The 21,679-nt window shown below is 45.1% G+C and overlaps 1 protein-coding gene across 2 annotated transcripts in view; it reads left to right on the top strand.

Annotated features, from left to right (window-relative positions):
- The window catches only part of spcs3 (signal peptidase complex subunit 3), a 46,934-nt gene extending 35,254 nt beyond the window's left edge, over nucleotides 1-11,680 (top strand). For both annotated transcript variants that reach the window (XM_061772045.1, XM_061772044.1), the window contains one exon: nucleotides 11,354-11,680. In XM_061772045.1, coding sequence (XP_061628029.1) covers nucleotides 11,354-11,486 — 133 coding nt within the window. In that variant the 3' untranslated portion in view covers nucleotides 11,487-11,680. The remainder of the gene's footprint in view (nucleotides 1-11,353) is intronic.
- Nucleotides 11,681-21,679: the final 9,999 nt, after the last annotated feature.

Here is a 21,679-nt window from a genome sequence, read left to right as displayed (position 1 = left end):
AAGTGAAAAATGTTGTCCACATTATAAATTGTTTTTAGAAATCATAATGTCCTCCGGGCCAAATAGGAAAAAGACCATCGAGATTGATATTGGTGCAAAGTTCAAAAGCCAGCATCTGTGAGGGTATGGGGTTGTGTTAGTCCCCATGGCATGGCTAACTTATACATCTGTGAAGACACGATTAATGCTGAAAGAGGTACACAGGTTTTGGAGCAACATATGGTGCCAGCCAAGCAAACTCTGGTCCTCAGTTCCCAAAGGCTTATTGAGTGTTGTTAAAAGGAAAGGTGATGTAACAGAGTGACAAACATGCCTCGGTACCATCTTTTTTGGAATTTGTTACAGGCATCAATGTCAATGCTTTGTATCGTGCCAATATCATTCTGAATAAAATTCAATTGTGTCCATTTGATTATAAGTTGAGTTACGCATATCATTTTCCTGGATAGGTCCCTTCTAGTTTTCTTCCTGTAATAGTCACTTTCTGGCCTCTCGCCCGAAGATAGCTGAGATAGGCTCCAGCACGCCCGCGACCCCAGTGAGGGTAAGCGGTACAGAAAATGGATGGATGGATATATCTTTTCTTTTGTATTTTTGTACAACCTTAAACCATAGTTCCAAAGGTAATTAAATAATTGAATCTAGTTTTTCCTGTATTTTCTGATAAATGTCTTTGTCCCCAATATTTGTTGATTAATTGACACGTAGACTTTGCCACTGCACAATGACGGTTATAGCTTATAGTCGACTATGCCAGTCGTGTTTTTGACACTGAAATCAACGTTGGATTCACGTAGCATAGTAGTAGTAGTGCCTCAAGCATGTGGGAACATTTCAATAAAAATTAGACTGGTAAGCAAGGTCAACTGCAAAATATGCAAGTCTATCCTGAAATATAAGAAAAGCACAAGTTCTGTCTGTATGCGAACCTGTTTTCAGACTGTTAACGCTAGCTGACGAGCTGTAAATCCTCACCACCAAATGCCCTCCTGTAACAGGTATGGTATCTGTGCCATCAGATTTTGAATTTGAATTACAAACAGATTATTTTATTTTATTTTTTTTACCATCAAAATATTCAATGTACTTTTCAGTTTTAAAAATCCAGCATGTTCCGCTGCAAATTTGACATTCAATTGTCAAATATTCAATGTATTCAGTTGCAAATTTAAACAATTTCAAGTATTTATTTGTTTATTTTTACATAAATTTGGGCTTCCAGCTCATAAAACCCACGAAATCAGGAATTAAAAAAATTAGAATACTGTGAAGAAATCAGCCAAAAACCTGCAGGCCATAAATATTTTAAACTGTGAGTGTTACACACTAATCATCTACTAAACTCAAAGCACCTGCACACGTTTCCCCAAGTCTCATTAAATTGCCTCAGGTTGGTTCAATTGGCTCAGTTGGGTTCAATATGGGGAAGACTGCAGACTTGACAACTGGCCAGAAGACCATCATTGATACCCTCCGTAGGATGGATAAGCCACAAAAGTTCATAGCTAAGAGTGCTGTGTCCAAGCTGTGTCTTAACTTAAACAGCATTTTAGCGTTTTGTGACATTAATACATTAGGTTCATGGCTGTGGATTTATGAGTTTAGACCACCTAACTAGGATTAAGACAAATACAATTTGGACTACTACAAGTTTTGGAAGTGTTCGATTTGTTCAAACTAAAATGAAGAAACCTCGAAAGAAAAATATTTCCTTTATCTCCCTTCACCCCGCTCCATCTGGGTATGTGATGATGATCCATTTTACTCTTATTCCTCTCTGGCCACATTTGCGACATTTTTCCACCTACTTGACTCTAAAGTTTTGCCACTTATGGATCATCAGATTGGCCATATGTCTCACAGTGACTACACTGAGTAAAAAGCACACTGTGTCACTTACATTTACGGATGTGGTAATTTGTTTTAATCAGTTTCGTCCTCTCTTCATTATGAAGTAGGTTCATGTTTAGCCTCCATAGTGTTTGACATTTTATGTTGTTTATACGTGGTATTAAATGTACGGCCCGTGGGCCAGAAACGTCCTGCAATGGGATCCAATCCCGGAGAGAGTCACTGCTGTTTTTCCATAACATATCTGTCTGTCGCTGTCTCTCGCTCTCTCTCTCTCTCTCTCTCTCTCTCTCCATCCATCCATCCATTCATTCATTCATTTTCTTCCGCTTATCCGAGGTCGGGTCGCGAGGGCAGTAGCTTTAGCAGGGAAGCCCAGACTTCCCTTTCCCAAGCCAGTTCATTCAGCTCTTCCGGGGGGATCCTGAGGTGTTCCCAGGCCAGCCCGTCCCTGGGGTTTCCTCCCGGTGGGATGTGCCCGGAACACCTCACCAGAGAGGGGTCCAGGAGGTATCTTAATCAGATGCCTGAGCTACCTCATCTGGCTCCTCTCAATGCGGCAGAGCAGCGGCTTTACTCTGAGCCCCTCCCGGATGACTGAGTTCTCACCCTATTCCTAAGGGAAAGCCCGGACACCCTGCGGAGGAAAATTATTTTGGCCGCTTGTATCCGGGATCTTGTTCTTTCGGTCACGACCCACAGCTTGTGACCATAGGTGAGGGTAGGAACGTAGATGGACCGGTAAATTGAGAGGTTCGCCTTTCGGCTTAGCTCCTTCTTTACCACAACGGACCGATACGAAGTCCGCATCACTGCATACGCTGCACCGATCCGCCTGTGGATCTCCCGTTCCATTCTTCCCTCACTCGTGAACAAGACCCCAAGATACTTGAACTCCTCCACTTGGGGCAGGATCTCATCCCCGACGCGGAGAGGGCTCGCCACCTGACTGAGGACCATGGTGTCAGATTTGGAGGTGCTGATTCTCATACCAGCCGCTTCACACTTGGCCTTTAACCGTTCCAATGAGAGTTGCAGATCACGGCTTGATGAAGCCATCAGAAGCACATCATCTGCAAAAAGCAGAGATGCAATACAAAGGCCACCAGTAACCCATACTCCTGAAGCACCCCCTACAGGACTCTTCGAGTGACACGGTTGAACGCCTTCTCCAAGTCCACAAAACACATGTAGACTGATTGGGCGCCTCGAAGACCCTGCCGATGGTGTAGTCCACTATTCCACGGCCAGGACGAAATCCACACTGCTCCTCCTGAATCTGAGATTCGACTTCCTGACGGACCCTCCTCTCCAACACCTCTGAATAGACCTTACCAGGGAGGCTGAGGAGTGTGATCCCCCTGTAGGTCGAACACCCACTCCGGTCCCCCTTCTTAAAAAGGTGGCCTTCTTAAAAAGGGGGACCACCACCACAAAATGCCAATCCAGAGGCACTGTCCCCAATGTCCATGCGATGTTGCACAGGTGTGTCAAACAGGACAGCCCTACAACATCCAGAGCCTTTAGGAACTTCGGACGAATCTCATACACCCCCGGGGCCTTGACACCAAGGAGCTTTTTAACCACCTCGGTGACCTCAACCCCAGAGATAGGAGAGCCCGCCTCAGAAACCCCAGACTCTGCTTCCTCATGGGAAGGCGTGTCGGTGGAATTGAGGAGGTCTTCGAAGTATTCTCCCCACCAACTCACAACATCCCGAGTCGCGGTCAGCAGTGCCCCATCCCCACTATACACAGTGTTGATGGTGCACTGCTTTCCCCTCCTGAGACGCTGGATGGTGGACCAGAATTTCCTCGAAGCCGTCCGGAAGTCGTTCTCCAGGGCCTAACCGAACTCTTCCCACGCTGAGTTCTTGGTTCTTGCCTTAGCGACCACCAAAGCTGCATTCTGCTTCGCCAGCCGGTACCCATCAGCTGCCTCAGGAGTCTCACAGGCCAAAAAGGTTGAATATATCTCCTTTAGCTTGACGGCATCCCTCAAGGTCCACCAACGGGTTCAGGGATTGCCGCCACAACAGGCACCGACCACCTTACGGCCCCGGCTCTGGTCGGCCATGCCTCAGCAATGGAGGCATGGAACATGGTCCACTCGGACTCAATGTCCCCTGCCTCCCCCGAGACGAGGGTGAACTTCTGGCGGAGGTGGGAGTTGAAACTCCTTCTGATGGGATTCTGCCCAACGTTCCCACCAGACCCTCATGATGTGTTTGGGCCTGCCAGGTCGGACCGGGATCTTCACCCACCATCAGAGCCAACTCACCACCAGGTGGTGATCAGTTGACAGCTCCGCCCCTCTCTTCACCAGAGTGTCCAAGACATGCGGCCGCAAGTCCGATTACATGACCACAAAGTTGATCACCGATCTGCGACCTAGGGTGTCCTGATGCCAAGTAAGGACACCCTGATGCTTGAACATGGTGTTCATTATGGACAATCCGTGATGAGCACAGAAGTCCAATAACAGAACACCACTAGGGTTCTGATCGGGGGGTAGCATTCCTCCCAATCACGCCTTTCAAGGTCTCACTGTCATTGCCCACACATGCGCATTGAAGTCCCCCAGAAGAATGATGGGAGTCCCCAGCAGAAGCCCTCTCCAGCAACCCCTCCAAAGACTCCAAAAAGGTTGGGTATTCTGAATTGCTGTTTGGTGCATATGCAAAAACAACAGTCCCGACCCGTCCCCCCCACCCGAAGGCGGAGGGAGGCTCCCCCTTGTCTACCGCGGTGAACCCAAACATAAAGGCGTATACCCACACCTGCTCGGCACCTCTCACCGTGGGCAACTCCAGAGTGGAAGACAGTCTCTCAAGAGGACTGGTACCAGAGCCCAAGCCGTGTGTGAAGGCGAGCCCGACTATATCTAGTCAGAACTTATCGACCTCACACATCAGCTCGGGCTCCTTCCCTGCCAGAAAGGTGAGATTTCACATCCCTAGAGCCAGCTTTTGTAGCCGGGGATCGGATCGCCAAGATCCCCGCCTCCGGGCACAGCCCAGCTCACATTGCACCCAACCCCTATGGCCCTTCCCACAGGTGGTGAGTCCATGGGAAGGGGGACCCACGTTACCCTATTGAGCTATGCCCGGCAGGGTCCCAGTGTGCAGGCCCGGCCACCAGGCACTCGGCTTCGATTCCCACCTCCAGGCCTGGCTCCAAAGGGTGCCCGGTGACCTGCGTCCAGGCAAGGGAAAACGTTTTCCTGTATTTTCAATTTTCATAAGAGGCTTTGGAGCTGTGCTTTGTCTGGTCCCTCACCTCTCAGACCTGTTTGCTATGGGTGACCCTGGCTTGGGCATAAAGCCCCAGACAACTCCTTGGATCATTGGGACACACAAACCCCCTCCACCACGATAAGGCGACGGCTCAAGGAGGTGATATATATAAAACAATATATATACACACACACACACACACACACACACACACACAGTGGGTACGGAAAGTATTCAGAGCCCCTTAAATTTTTCACTTTTGTTATATTGCAGCCATTCGCTAGTTTTTTTCCTCATTAATGGACTCACAGCACCCCATATTGATAGAAAAAAAATTGTTGAAATATTTGCAGACTTATTAAAAAAGAAAACTGAAATATCACACAGCCATAAGTATTAAGACCCTTTGCTCAGTATTAAGTAGAAGCACCCTTTTGAGCTAATACAGCCATGAGTCTTGATGGGAATGAGTTTTTCACACCTGGATTTGGGGATCCTCTGCCATTCCCCTTGCAGATCCTCTCCAGTTCTGTCAGGTTGGATGGTGAATGTTGGTGGAGAGCCATTTTTCAGGTCCCTCCAGAGATGCTCAAATGGGTTTAAGTCAGGGCTCCGGCTGGGCCATTCAAGAACAGTCACGGAGTTTTTCTGAGGCCACTCCTTCGTTATTTTAGCTATGTGCTTTGGGTCATTGTCTTGGTTGAAGATGAACCTTCGGCCCAGTCTGAGGTCCTGAGCACTGGAGAAGCTTTTCATCCAGGACATCCCTGTACTTGGCCCCATTCATCTTTCCTTCGATTGCAACTCGTCGTCCCGTCCCTGCAGCTGAAAAACACCCCCACAGCATGATGCTGTCATCACCATGCTTCACTGTTGGGACTGTATTGGACAGGTGATGAGCAGTGCCCGGTATTCTCCACACATTCCCCTGAGAATTAAGGCCAAAAAGTTGGTCTCATCAGACCAGCGAATCTTATTTCTCACCATTTAGGAGTCCTTCAGGTGTTTTTGTTTAGCAAGCTCCATGCGGGCTTTCATGTGTCTTGCACTGAGGAGAGGCTTCTGTCGGGCCACTCTGCCATAAAGCCCCGACTGGTGGAGGGCTGCAGTGATGGTTGACTTTCTCAAACTTTCTCCCATCTCCCGACTGCATCTCTGGAGCTCAGCCACAGTGATCTTTGGTTTCTTCTTTACCTCCCTCACCAAGGCTCTTCTCCCCCGATTGCTCAGTTTGGCCGGACGGACAGTTCTAGGAAGGGTTCTGGTCGTCCAAATTGTCTTCCATTTAAGGATTATGGAGGCCACTGTGCTCTTATGAACTTTAAGTGCAGCAGAATTGTTTTTGTAACCTTCCCCAGTTCTGTGCCTTGCCACAATTCTGTCTCTGAGCTCTTCAGGCAGTTCCTTTGACCTCATGATTCTCATTTGCTCTGACATGCACTGTGAGTTGTAAGGTCTTATATAGACAGGTGTGAGGCTTTCCTCATCAAGTCCAATCAGTATAATCAAACACACCTGGACTCCAATGAATGTGTAGAACCAGCTCAAGGATGATCAGAAGAAATGGACAGCACCCCAGTTAAATACATGTCACAGCTAAGGGTCTGAATACTTACGGCTGTATAATATTTCAGTTTTTCTTTTTTAATAAATCTGCAAAAATTTCAACAATTCCGTTTTTTTCTGTTAATATGGGGTGCTGTGTGTACATTGAGGGAAAAAAATGAACTTAAATGATTTTAGCAAATGACTGCAATATAACAAGGGCTCTGAATACTTTCCGTACCCACTGTAGGTATTAACACTAGATAAGCCTGCCCTGCTGACCGTCGTGCGTACGTGGCGGCCGTGTTGGGAAGGTCGTCGTTACCATGAAGGCAACGGTGCGCTACTCTTGTTTACATTTAGAAAACAACAGCTTTCATGTATTGTAGTGTTTGTCTGGCCAAACGTGAGTATTTCAGCTCGCTTACAACTTGAGAAAACACCGTGCAGTAAATTGCAGATGTTTTGTTGTAGTTTTGACTGTGCATGCACATAAACACACACACACATCATCATCAGAATCTGCACATTCACATATTATTTTATATTTTTTTGTGTGCTGATTTTCATGCTGTGGTATAAAAAAATTATAATTTACTCTCTATTTAATAGTAAGTAATAATTTCACTTTGTATTCTTCCTCAAGTAATTTTTTGGAGGACTACTTTTTACTTGGACAATATTTGGCTCCTCTACCCACCTCTGGAGCGGACATCCTCCATTGCTAGGTCTTACGTTCAAGCAACATTTTTGTTCATCAGATCAGTTAGTCGTATTTGTTGCACTGGTCTTTTGTATTTTCACGTTGAGGTGCTGTGGGTCGTGGCCCTGGTTGTGGTTCCAAGCGGAACCCCGAAGCACACGTAACATCGGCAACAAGTAGCTAATACATCTTGCATTAATTAGGAAATCCGGCTACCATTATCTAATTAGTTTACGGATGTTAATGTTAAATGTATTAAGCAACGGAGCAATGTTAGGGATTATGTCTCAGCACAGAATGAACTAACCTCATATTCAGAAATGGCCAATAAAAACTGAAAAATATTGTACTTAATATTTTACTGGAGGATGCATTTGGGATTAGCCTTTGAAGTTGGTAATAGTGAAAAATGAAGTGAAACAGACAATTGTTTTTGTCAATTTTCTTTTCCAGAATGATCGTGCTTAAAGAGGAGGATGCTATTCATGTGTCACAGCTTGAAGCAGGCATCAGGTGCAGGTGGAGAGGGGCCTGGCTCAAGTTGTAGGGCAAAACAAAAAATCAAAGAAATTAGGCAAATTTAATTATAAACTTAAATGTGTACGTCAATATGTACTTGCGCGGTGTAAATAAATGTTTTCCTGCATGAAGAAAATGTATTTTGCCTTCATGTACAACCCCAATTCCAATGAAGTTGGGACGTTGTGTTAAACATAAATAAAAACAGAATACAATGATTTGCAAATCATGTTCAACGTATATTTATGCATGCATGCTCACCACGCAAGACCCCATTGCTGGAAAGAAGCATGTCAAAGCTTGTTTGCTGAACAACATTTGGACAAACCAGTTCAATACTGGGAGAATATAGTCTGGACGGATGAGAGTAAAATTTAACTGTTTGGATGCCATAATGCACACCACGTTTGGAGGATAAATGGCACTGCACATCACCCCAAAAACACCATACCAACAGTGAAGTTCAGAGGTTGGAACATGATGGTGTGGGGCTGCTTTTCAGCAAATGGTACTGGTAAACTTCACATTATTGAAGGAAGGATGAATGGGCAAATCTACAGAGACATTCTTGACAAAAATCTGCTGCCATCTACAACCCCAATTCCAATGAAGTTGGGACATTGTGTTAAACATAAATAAAAACAGAATACACTGATTTGCAAATCATGTTCACCCTATATTTAATTGAATACACTACAAAGACAAGATATTTAATGTTCAAACTGATAAACTTGATTGTTTTTAGCAAATAAACATTAACTTAGAATTTTGTTGCTGCAACACGTTCCAAAAAAGCTGGCACAGGGTCATGTTTACCATTGTGTTACATCACCTTTTCTTTTAACAACAATAAACGTTTGGGAACTGAGGGCACTAATTATTGAAGCTTTGTAGGTGGAATTCTTTCCCATTCTTGCTTGATGTACAGCTTCAGCTGTTCAACAGTCCGGGGTCTCCGTTGTTGTATTTTACGCTTCATAATGCGCCACACATTTTCAATGAGAGACAGGTCTGGACTGTCAGTACCCGCACTCTTTTACTACGAAGCCACACTGTTGTAATGTGCAGAATGTGGTTTGGCATTGTCTTGCTGAAATCATCAGGGGCGTCCATGAAAAAGACGTTGCTTGGATGGCAATTTGAAATGTGGACTCGTCGGATCACAGAACACTTTTCCACTTTGCATCAGTCCATCTTAGATGAGCTCGGGCCCAGAGAAGCCGGCGGCGTTTCTGGGTATTGTTGATAAATGGCTTTTACTTTGCATAGTAGAGTTTCAAGTTGGACTTACGGATGTAGCGCCGAACTGTATTTACTGACATTGGTTTTCTGAAGTGTTCCTCAGCCCATGTGGCGATATCGTTTACACATTGTCGGTTTTTGATGCAGTGCCGCCTGAGGGATCGAAGGTCACGGGCATTCAGTGTTGGTTTTCGGCCTTGCCGCTTACATGCAGTGATTTCTCCTGATTCTCTGAACCTTTTGATGATATTATGGACCGTAGATGATGAAATTCCTTGAAATTGTGCGTTGAGGAACATTGTCCTTAAACTGTTCGACTATTTTCTCACGCACTTGTTCACAAAGAGGTGAACCTCGCCCCATCTTTGCTTGTGAATGACTGAGCAATTCAGGGAAGCTCCTTTTATACCCAATCATGGCACCCACCTGTTCCCAATTAGCCTGTTCACCTGTGGGATGTTCCAAACAGGTATTTGATGAGCATTCCTCAACTTTCTCAGTCTTTTTTGCCACCTGTCCCAGCTTTTTTGGAACGTGTTGCAGCCATAAAATTCTAAGTTAATGATTATTTGCTAAAAACAATAAAGTTAAAATCAGTTTGAACATTAAATATCTTATCTTTGTAGTGTATTCAATTAAATATACATGAACATGATTTGCAAATCATTGTATTCTGTTTTTATTTATGTTTAACACAATGTCCCAACTTCATTAGAATTGGGGTTGTAATACCTGGTACTCCTAAAGGCATTTTACCAGAAGCTCAATTGTATATTTAAATATCATTTTGGTTATTATCAATAAAACTATGCAAAATGGCTAGAGCTAGATATCGGCTCTTATATTGAACTGTTATAAGCTATTTTAGTTGTCATTATACTGTGCCACTACAAAGTATTCACACCCCTTCATGTTTTCCACATTTTGCTCTTAGACTAATTCTAAAGCTGATTTGAGTATTGTTTTCTTTTTAAAAATCTAAAATATCCCATAACAACAAAGTAAAAACATATTTTCAGACATTTGTGTAAATTTATAAAAAATGTAAACAGTCAAACATAATAGGTACATAAGTATGTTTAGTTTGAACATTAAATATCTTGTCTTTGTAGTGTATTCAATTAAATATAGGTTGAACATGATTTGCAAATCATTGTATTCTGTTTTCATTTTTGTTTAACACGTCACAACTTCATTGGAATTGGGTTTGTACTCTTCAGAGTCTTCCAGATTGCTTAATTTGTTAAAATCAAAACAATTCTCTGTGGGGGCCCAGGGGATGCCCCCAAAACCACCCCCCCCCCCTACAATTTTTTTGGGGTCACCTTTTTCACGTCTTTGTTTGCATGTCTGACTCTGACTCAAGTAATTTTTTACTACTTTTACTTGAGTCACATTATTGTCAAGTAACTACTCTTATTTGAGTACGTTTGGCTCCTCAACCCACCTCTGAAGTGGACATCCTCTCTTGCTACTCTTATGTTTAAGCAACATTTTTGCTCATCAGATCAGCCAGTCTCGTATTTGTTGCACTGGTCTTTTGTATTTTCGTGTTGAGGTGCTGCGGGTCATGGCCCTGGTTGTGGTCCCAGCGGAACCGCAAAGCACACGTAACATCGGCGACAAGAGTTGATCCGCTAGTACGTCTTGTATTAATTAGGATACAATTATGTAATTAGTTTACGGATGTTAATGTTAAATGTATTAAGCGACGGAGCGATGTTAGGGATTATGTCACAACACTGAATTAATTAACTTTAAATTCAGAAAAGGACAATAAAAGTAGAAAAATATTGTACCTAATACTTTCCTTGAGGATGCATTCGGGATTAGCCTTTGAAGTTGTTAATAGTGAAAAATGAAGTGAAACAGACAATGATTTTACTCAATTCTTTTCCAAAATGAGAGTGCTTAAAGAGGAGGATGCTATTCATGTGGCACAGCTTGAAGCAGGGATCAGGTGCAGGTGAAAATGGGCCTGGCTCAAGTTGGAGGCCAGAACAAAAAAGCAAAGAAATTAGGCAAATTTTATTTTAATCTTAAATTTGTATATCAACATGTAAATAAGATTTCTGCCTGAAGAATTAGTATTTTTAATTTTTTTGCCTTATTGTTCTGTACAGGTCTGTTTTTGACTGATTGGAGAGGACAGTCAAGCAAGGATGTGTCCGTTTGTTTGTGGATGTATACCCTAATCATGAGTTGCGTGTTTTGTGTCACAGTCGATAACTGACATTATTTCTATATCTGTCATCCAGGGCCAACAAGAACATCACTCTGACGCTGTCATGGAATGTCGTTCCCAACGCTGGAATACTGCCGCTTGTAGCTGGGAGTGGATACACCAGTCTTCCCTTTCCTGATAAATATGAGACTCCCAAAAGCTATTAGAGTGAAACAAAATTTGTATTTTAGAATTTACAGCACAGGCTTCACTCACAGGCTTTTTACAAGAGAAGTACAAATAATGGGTTAACTAATTCATTTAAGTTTTGGTATAAAAAAAAAGAGAGAGAGAATGGAATTGTTTTGAACCTTTAACATCTGATGCATGTATTGGCAAAATAATTAAGAAAGCAATCTTTTCTTTGTGTGTGTTTTTTAATTACAAGGAAGAAACCTACATCTATGTACAAAAAGGTTTTGAAAAAGTTAATGGGTGAGAGGAGAGAGGGTCTGAGAAGAGGGAGTGAGGAATGGAGACGGAGGGGGAGACTGCCAGCTGTCCTGATGCTCTTTGCAAGCCGAACCACAAAAAAACACATTATAAGGAAGTTTCTTCAGTCAGATCAAGTAAATTTCCACGAGAAAGTTCACACCGAACATCCAGCAGCCAGCTCCATCATTATTGATATAGACCAAACTTGCTGTTCTACACAGGATTTCCAGCTTTGCAAAGAGGACACACTGAGTTATGGAACAATGAGAATACACATTAAAGAATAGATTAAACCCTATAAAGGTTAATAAGTCCATCCATTTTCAACACCGCTTATCCTGGTTAGGGTCGCGGGACCCTGGAGCCTATCCCAGCTGACTTCAGGCGAAAGGCGGACTACACCCTGAACTGGTCGGCAGTCAGTTGCAGGGCACATTTCGACACGAACAACCATTCGCACCCACATTCACACCGTCACTGAGTGGGAACTGCACCCACACTGCCTGCAACCAAAGTCAGGCGAGTGTACCACTACACCATCAGTGACCATTTTGTAAGTAGTTTTGTCAATTCATAACATCTCATGCACAGACTAAAGGGTACAAGCTTTGGTGTTAGACAAATTGAAAAATGGTTATGTATAGCAGGTGTTAATATCCATCCATCCATTTTCTGCGCCGCTTCTCCTCACTAGGGTCGCGGGCGTGCTGGAGCCTATCCCAGCTATCATCGGGCAGGAGGCCGGGTACACCCTGAACTAGTTGCCAGCCAATCGCAGGGCACATACAAACAAACAACCATTTGCACTCACAGTCACACCTACAGGCAATTTAGAGTCTCCAATTAATGCATGTTTTTGGGATGTGGGAGGAAACCGGAGTGCCCGGAGAAAACCCACGCAGGCACGGGGAGAACATGTAAACTCCACACAGGTGGGGCCAGGGATTGAACCCGGGTCCTCAGAACTGTGAGGCTGAGGCTCTAACCAGTCGTCCACCGTGCCGCCAAGTGTTAATATATTTTACTGAATCCCATTGGGGCAGAGGGTATACTATGGATTGATCGTCCAGCCACTGCATAGAATTTTGGCACACAGAACACTGAGTCACCCCCTCCCTAAGCAGTCACCTTACCGTATCGGAGAGGTCTGTGTCCCAATGATCTGAGGCGCAAAGTTGTCTGGGGCTTTACACACCTGGAAAAGTCACCCATGGCAAACAGGTCCTAGGTAAGAGGCCAGACAAAGCATGGCTCTAAACCACTTATGATGAGTACAAGTTTTGGATCATGTTTTCCCTCACTTGGACATGATTCACCGCCTTCAGTTGGGGGGGATCGGTCCTGACTGTTGTTTGTGCCCATGCACAAAGTAGCAGCTCAGAGTACCCACCCTTCTTTGAATACTTGGAGGGGGTGCTGGAGAGCGCTCCCGCTGGGGACTCCATCGTTCTGCTGGGGGCCTTCAATGCCCACTTGGGCAATGACAGTGAGACCTGGAAGGGCGTGATTGGGAGGAACGGCACCCCCGACCGAGCAAAATCCAAGTGGTGTTATGTGATTTGACTTCTGTGCTCATCACGGATTATCCATAACGAACACCATGCTCAAGCATAAGGGTGTCCACACGTGCACCTGGAACCAGGACACCCTCGGTCGCAGTTCAATGATCGACTTTGTGGTCGTGTCATCGGACTTGTGGCCACGTCTTGGACACTCGGGTGAAGAGAGGGGCGGAGCTGTCAACTGATCACCACTTGGTGGTGAGGTGGCTCCGATGGTGGGGGAAGATGCCGGTCCGACCTGGCAGGCCCAAACGTATTGTGAGGGTCTGCTGGGAACGTCTGGCAGAATCCCCTGTCAGAAGGAGTTTCAACTCCCATCTCCGGCAGAACTTCACCCACGTGCCGGGGGAGTTGGGGGACATTGAGACGGAGTGGACCATGTTCCGCGCCTCCATTGCTGAGGCGGCCGACTGGAGCTGTGGCCATAAAGTGGTCGGTACCTGTCGTGATGGCAATCCCCAAACCCATTGGTGGACACCAACGCTGAGGGATGCCGTCAAGCTGAAGAAGGAGTCCTATCCAGCATTTTTGGCTGCAGGACTCCTGAGCCAGCTGATGGGTACCGGCTGGCCAAGCGGAATGCAGCTTTGGTGGTCGCTGAGGCAAAAAATCGGGTATGGGAGGAGTTCGGTGAGACCATGGAGATCTTCCAGATGGCTTCAAGGAAATTCTGGTCCACCATCCGGCATCTCAGGAGGGGGAAGCAGTGCACCATCAACACTTTTTTGTTTTTGTTTTTTTGTCCTGTTCGGCTGTTAGGTCAAGCAGAATGGAGGATCTGTAAACCTTTTATGCCAGAACAGTTTTACTGTGTCACAAAGATGCCGCTGTGGTTTCCTAGTATTATAATTCATGTTTGAGAATCAGAATCGATCAGTCGAACAGAACAAAATTTCTAAAGGTGAGAGAGAAATGAAGACAAAAGACAAAGCACTAATTGTAAACAGGATGAGAAAAGTAAATCATTACATATTCACAACAATAAAACATTAGATATGAGTGTTGCATGGGGCTGTAGTGCTACACCCTGTGAGGGAAGGATAGGACAAGCTAGAACAGGACAAAGCAGGAGAAGACGCATGCAGGACAAGGGTCGTGAACCCGGCTGTACAACTGAAGTGTGGTGGGATTGACTATTTAAATTATCAAACTCAGAGAGTCTGAGTGAGGGTATACCCAAGTAATTTGCATATTCATGAGTGATTTGTCTGAGTGAGTGAGTGGCCCCACACCCAGCGAAAGAGTCCCAGGGGTGTGTGCCTGCAGACACATGCAAGTGAATTGACACCGTTTCGCATGCACTGACAGAAGTGTCCTGTAATTGCTGTGCCTGCACCACGGAGGCTGAGAACCCCACCCAATCAATCGAGGGGCGGGATTGGGCCCAGGTGTTCACGCGAGAGCAGCCCAGTCTCTCTGGACTCTGGTACCAATTCCACTCTGGAGTTAGCAGTTGTGAGAGGTGCCGAGCCTGTGTGCCGCCCTTGTACTTTGGGATTTATACCAGTGAACAAGAGGGTAGCCTCCCTCCGCCTTCGGGTGGGGGGATGGGTCCTGACTGTTGTTTGTGCCTATCCACAAAATAGCATCTCAGAGTACCCACCCTTCTTTGAGTCATTGGAGGGGGTGCTGGAGAGCGCCCCTGCTGAGGACACAATCGTTCTTCTCGGGGACTTCATTCTTCTCATCATGAGCAGTGACAGTGAGACCTGGTTGGGCGTCATTGGGAAGAACGCCCCAAACCTGAGTGCTGTTCTGTTATTGGATGTCTGTGCTCATTATGGACTGTCCATAATGAACACCGTGTTCAAGCATACATGCACTTGGCACCAGGACACCCTAGGGCACAGTTCAATTATCGACTTTCTGGTCATATCATCGAACTTACAGCCACATCTTGGACACTTGGGTGAAGAGACGGGTCAACCAATCACCACCGGTGGTATGTTGGCTCCGATGGTGGGGGAACCATGCTGGTCCGACCTGGCAAACCCTAACATACTGTAAAGATCTGCTGGGAACATCTAGCCGAGTCCCCTGTCAGAAGGAGCATCAACTCCCACCTCTGGCAGAACTTCCCCCATGTCCCAGAGGAGGCGGCTCCCTTGTTGAGTTTGCCGACCGGAGCTGTGGCCACAAGGTGGTCCGTGGCTGTTGTGGATCGGTTGGTGGACACCAGTGGTGAGGGATACCATGAAGCTCAAGGAGGAGAGTATCAAGCCTTTTTGGCCAGTGGGACTCCGAAGGTGTCTGATGGATACTGACAGGCAAAGCGGAATGCAGCTTTGGTGGTCGCTGAGGCAAAAACTCTGGTGTGGGAGGAGTTGGGTGAGGCTATGGAGAACGACTTCCGGACGGCTTTGAGGAAATTCTGGTCAATGTGGCATCTCAGGAGGAAGAACCAGTTTACCGTCAACACTGTGTATAGTGGGGACGGGGCACTGCTGACCTCAACCCCGGACGTTGGGAGCTGGGAGTTGGGATACTTCTCAATTAGTGCCTCTACATTGGCAGACTGGGGTGGTGGTCGCCTTTTTAAAAAGGATGGCCGGAGGGTGTGTTGCAACTCCAGGGGGAACACACTCGTCAACCTCCCTGGTCAGGTCTATTAAGGGGTTCAGAAGAGGAGGGTCCGTGTGCAAGTTGAATTCAGCTTCAGGAGGAGCAGTGTGGTTTCGCCATGAAGTTCAAATATACATTCAAGTCTCACTGGAGCAGTTCACAGCAGAGTGTGAAGCGGTTGGGATGAAAATCAGCCATCAGGCCATGGTCCTTCGTCGGCAAAGGGTGGAGTGCCCTCTCTAGGTCGAGGAGGAGATCCTGCCCCAAGTGGAGGAGTTCAAGTATATCAGGGTCTTGTTCAAGAATGGAGCGGGAGATCGACAGACTGATCGGTGCAGCATCTGCAGGGATGTGGACCCTGTAGTCTGTCGTGGTAAAGAAGGAGCTGAGCCAAAAGGTGAAGCTCTCAATTTACTGATCAGTTTACCTTCATACCCGCACCTATGGTCTCGAGCTGTGGGTCGTGACCGAAACAACAAGATCGCGGATACAACTGGCCAGAATGAGTACCAGTCCCCACCAAAATTATTGGAATGGCAAGGTCAATTCCTTTGTGTTTGTTGCATACTGAAGACATTTGGGTTTTGCATCAAAAGATTAATATAAGACAAAAGTTTAGAATTCCAGCTTTCATTTCATGGTTTTTACATCTTGATTTGTTAAACAAGGCGGCACGGTAGACAACTGGTTAGAGCATCTGCCTCACAGTTCTGAGGAGCGGACAGGAACTCAGGACAGAGCACCTTTTGTTTGAAGCCACCCACTTTTCAAGCGAGCAAAAGTATTGGAACAGACATGATTAAATTAACTAAATGAATAACATTTAACATTTATGTGTAATTTGATGTGTTGGCAGTGTTTCATTGTCTTGTTGCATGATGAAGCTTCTCCCTATTAATTTGGATGCTGCTGCTTCCATCATGAGTTACATTATCAATAAAGATTAGTGTGCCCGTTCCACAAGCAGCCAAGCCATCCTTTACATTTCTTCTCTCTCAGTCTTCTTCGAACAGTGGATTGTGGTGCCTTCACCTCTGCCTTGTGGGGGTTGGCAAACGATTTTGTCTGGCAATTTAAAGGAAAATGCATCCAAACTATTCAGGAGAAGCTTTGTCATGCAACAAGAAAATGACCTAAAACACACTGCCAACACATCAAAGGACTTCATCAAGGAGAAAAAGTGGAAGGTCTTTGACTGGCCAAGTCGATCAGAATCAGAATCATCTTTATTTGTCAAGTATGTCCAAAAAACACACAAGGAATTTGTCTCCGGTAATAGGAGCTGCTCTAGTACGACAACAGACAGTCAATTGACAGAGAACACTTTTGGGACATAAAGACATTGACAAAAAACAGTCACTGAGCAATAAAGGGTTGCTAGTTATCTGGTAATGCCGGTAAATTATTTATTTATTTATTTTTTGACAATTGTGCAAAAAGATGCAGAGTCCTCGAGCACTGAGAGCAGTCACCAAATAAGAGCATGCATTTTAGCTCCTGAACAGAAGACTAAAGGGAGAAATCCCCAGAAACAAACAAGAACTGAAAGCGGCTGCAGTAAAGGCCTGGAAAAGCATTTCAAATGAAGAATGCAACAGTCTGAAGTCAATGGGTCACAGGAAACTAAGTATTTAGGTATTAGTATTTCACCCAAACTCACAAGAAATTACACACCATTTCTGGAAAAATTCTCAGCTGACTGAAAACGCTAGAGTAATCTATATATCACTCCTGGGAAGAATACCTTTAAAAAAACTTTACCTCAAATAAACTTACTTATTCTCAATGAGTTAATCTATACCCATATTAAAATGGTTCCAAATCTTAGATTCTGCCATAATTTTTTTTTTATTCAAATAAGAAAAATAGAAGTTAATAGAATAGTTTATCCACTCTTCAGAAAAGTAAACAAGGAGCAAGCCAAAATGCTCCCAACTTTAAACACTTATTTAGCTAACCAATTACAACACCTCATCAAATGGCCGCACCATAGGAGGATCATCATTCTTTGCTAGTATTGGAAAACATAGACTGCAAGAATGTCAAACTCAAAACTCTCCTTTATTTCTACAACTCTAAAACGCCATACTCTTTCGTCCATCCATTTCTCGTACCACTTATCCTCACTAGGGTCGCAGGCGTGCTGGAGTTTATCCCAGCTGACTCTGGGCGAGAGGCAGGATACACCCTGAACTGGTCGCTAGCCAATCTGCAGGGCACATACAGTATAAACAAACAACTAGTCACACTCACATTCACACCTATGGGCAATTCAGAGTCTTCAATTAACCTACCATGCATGTTTTTTGGAATGTGGGAGGAAACGGGAGTGCCCGGAGAAAACCCAAGGAGGCACTGGGAGAACATGCAACCTCCAAAGAGGGGAGGCCGAATTTGAACCTGGGTCCTCCGAACTGTGAGATGTGCTAACCAGTTGTCCACCGCCATGCATAACACGACACATCTAAGGAAAGCCTGGTCCACTTATCAAAGCCGAAGCACGGGAGACTCAACTTCTTACACGGATGCTAAATGAATTACCAGCCAGTCTGAAGGAGCTCATCAAACCGGAGACACGGACATCTGGTTTCTACTCGGATGCTAAGTTAATTAACTTACACCCCCAGCCAGCTTGAAGAGTCTCACCAACAAAAACAAATTTTTGGGGCACTGAACAAAAAGGTAAGAAACCCGCTGTTTGGTTGTTCTCCATGAAGCCACATGGACATTTGTTCCTTTTGTCTGGGACAATGGATGGAGCACGAGCGACACCCACAGGGGGTGGAAAGCTACTGCAACTTCAGGGGAACTAATCACAATCTGCACGCACCGATGTATGATATTTTAAGAACTTTGCATGAACATTCCCAGTGTTACCATCACAACAGTGCCACTAGTGATTGTATTTATGCAAATTTGAATGCCTGATGTCAAATCTGTATGTCAACTGAACCAGATGAGATGTTTCAAATGCGACATTGCAAATATTAGTTTTCTCAACAACCACATACAATTGAAATATTCATTACAGGATGTGCCCATGATGGTGCAAAGATGGAAACTGGTCTCATCTGAAATCCAATAATTAATATTTTATCCCATTGTTTGTAAACCACAAAATAATCCTAGGATGTAAAAGTAACATTAAGCGGCGGCCTATCTTCCCTTTTGGCCCCTGGAGGGGTGGAACCACACTTAATTTTTTCTTATTTATTTTTCTTTTCCTTTCTCCTTTTTCCACCAAATCCACCTGTTCCTCGTGCGGACCGGAGTGGCCAAATTTTTGGGAGATTGACCAGCCTGCCTAAATTGTGTTCCACGTACATAAATCCAATTTGCAGTCCACTAAATTACAGATTAGTGCGTATTTGGGTTTAAATTAATGAGAACAGGAACCCCCAGCTATATGCATTGTCACCGCACGCTCATTCCACCCTCACATAAATTCAGTCTCCTCCTACCAATGTTTGTCTGCCATTTGTTTTGCTTTCTCCCTGCATTGTTCCCCTGTAGATTCCCCTGTTAGATTTCATTTAATTTTCTATAAGAATTCACCACTTGTATTATTTGTGCGTGTTTGGGTTTGATAAAAGTCCTCTGGTTATCGAGAACTCATCTAATTCTTGTAGCAACCTTCAGATTACGAGACATAGAGGTTTTCGTCACTTTGTCCTAATGTTTTACACATCTAAAAAGAGACGTGGTGTCCCTTATCATCCATCCATCAATTTTCTGAGCTCTCATTTATTTAAAACGCCATAACTCTTTCATCCGTTTCCCGTACCACTTCTCCTCACTAGGGTCGTGGGCGTCCTGGAGCCTATCCCAGCTATCATCGGGCAGGAGGCGGGGTACACCCTGAACTGGTCGCCAGCCAATCGCAGGGCACACAGAAACAAACAACCATTCGCACTCACATTCACACTTACGGGCAATTTAGAGTTGTCAATTAACCTAGTATGCATGTTTTTGGGATGTGGGAGGTAATCGGAGTGCCCGGAGAAAACCCACACAGGCACGGGGAGAACAGGCAAACTCCTCACAGGCGGGGCCAGGGATTGAACCCTGGTCCTCAGAACTGCGAGCCAGGCGCTCTAACCAGTCGTCCACCGTGCCGTACCTTATCAAGATAAAATAATTTTATTTTAATGCTGAAACTTAATATCACGCTTCCGGCTTATTCTTTTCTCCTAAATTAATTACGTTTTTATCCAAACGTTTTGAAATGTACTTTATTTAAGAAATGAATACGTTGAAGGTGAACGCCTGCGTTCACTTCCGGGTTAGTTTGATTTACGGTTTAACGTCACAATCAAACTATATGTCTCATAAAGGGCACCACGTCTCTTTTTTTGTGTAAAATTTAGGAAAAGTGACAAAACTCTCTGTCTCATAACTGAAGGTTTGTCGCACACAAACAATACAGGTAGTGGAATTTTATATAAAATTTAATGAAATCGAAAAGGGAAACAAACTACAGGGAAGCAATGCAGAGAAAAGAAAAAGAAGATACAGGTAAACATTCGTAAAGCAGGTCGATGTAGGTGTGAAGTGAGCAATGAGCAATGCATAGAGCTGGGATTCCTGTTGCCGTTAATTTAAACCCAAATATGCACCAATCTGTACTTTAATAGACCGCACATTGGATTTACGTTGCATGGAACACAATTTAGGCAGGCTGGTCGATCTCCGGATGCTTGGCCGTTCCGGGTCAAGGAACAGATGGATTTGACAAAAAAAGAAGGAGGGGGAAAAAAAGCAAAAGAAGAGCTTCGAGTGTGGGGCGGCTGGAGCCATTGGGTGGCGCTGGTCGCCAGGCAGTCGGCGTAGACGTGCGCCGCCCAATTCCTTCCCGACGGAGCTCTATGTCCGTAAGCACGAAAGTGTACCTCGGTGCCCTGGCAGGGTGCCCTGCGATGGGGGAAGGTCAGGTGCGTCCTCTCCACCTCATGGTGAGAGGTGGGGCTTCCTGACTGAGCCAGGTTCTTCGGCAAGGTGAACGAGCGAGCGAGCCCCAGGACAAAAGGGCTCCGGCCTTTTATGCCCAGCAGAGGGGGGACCAAAAGGGAGATAGACCGCGCCTCTTAGTATTAACTTTCCTCCTAGGATTATTTATGGTTTTAAACCAGTGGGAATAAAATATTAATTATTGGATCTAAGATAATGAAACGGGTTCCCATCTTGGCATTGTCACGCACACACCCTGTTTAATCTCTGTAATTAGTGTTTCAATTTTATGTAGTTGCTGAGAGCATTTAGTATTTGTGATGTGGCATTTGTGTTGTGTGGGGTGAAACATCTCATCCGGTTCAGTTGACAAACAGATTTGACATCAGACGTTCGAATTCGAAGAAATACAATCATTAGTGACATTGGTGTGGTGGTAAAGACTGCGAGCATTCATGCAAAGTTCTTAAAATTTTACATATTCAAATTCGGTGAAGACTGTGGTACAGCTTGTGGCTGGCAGTAACTCTCAACCGCCAGTGGATGTCGCTGGTGTTCCATCTATTGTCCCAGAGGTCCTGAGTTGCATTTCAAAGGAGCGAATGGGGCGGCACGGTGGCCGACTGGTTAGAGCGTCAGCCTCGCAGTTCTGAGGTGCGGGGTTCAATCCCCGTCCCCGCCTGTGTGGAGTTTGCATGTTCTCCCCGTGCCTGCGTGGGTTTTCTCCGGGTACTCCGGTTTCCTCCCACATCCCAAAAACATGCATGAATTGGAGACTCTAAATTGCCCGTAGGCATGACTGTGAGTGCGAATGGTTGTTTGTTCCTATGTGCCCTGCGATTGGCTGGCAACCA

This window comes from Phyllopteryx taeniolatus, chromosome 4 (genome assembly GCF_024500385.1).
Source record: "Phyllopteryx taeniolatus isolate TA_2022b chromosome 4, UOR_Ptae_1.2, whole genome shotgun sequence".
NCBI lineage: Eukaryota > Metazoa > Chordata > Actinopteri > Syngnathiformes > Syngnathidae > Phyllopteryx > Phyllopteryx taeniolatus.
Note: the sequence above shows the minus strand (reverse complement) of the source record. Positions and strands in the feature narration are given on the sequence as shown.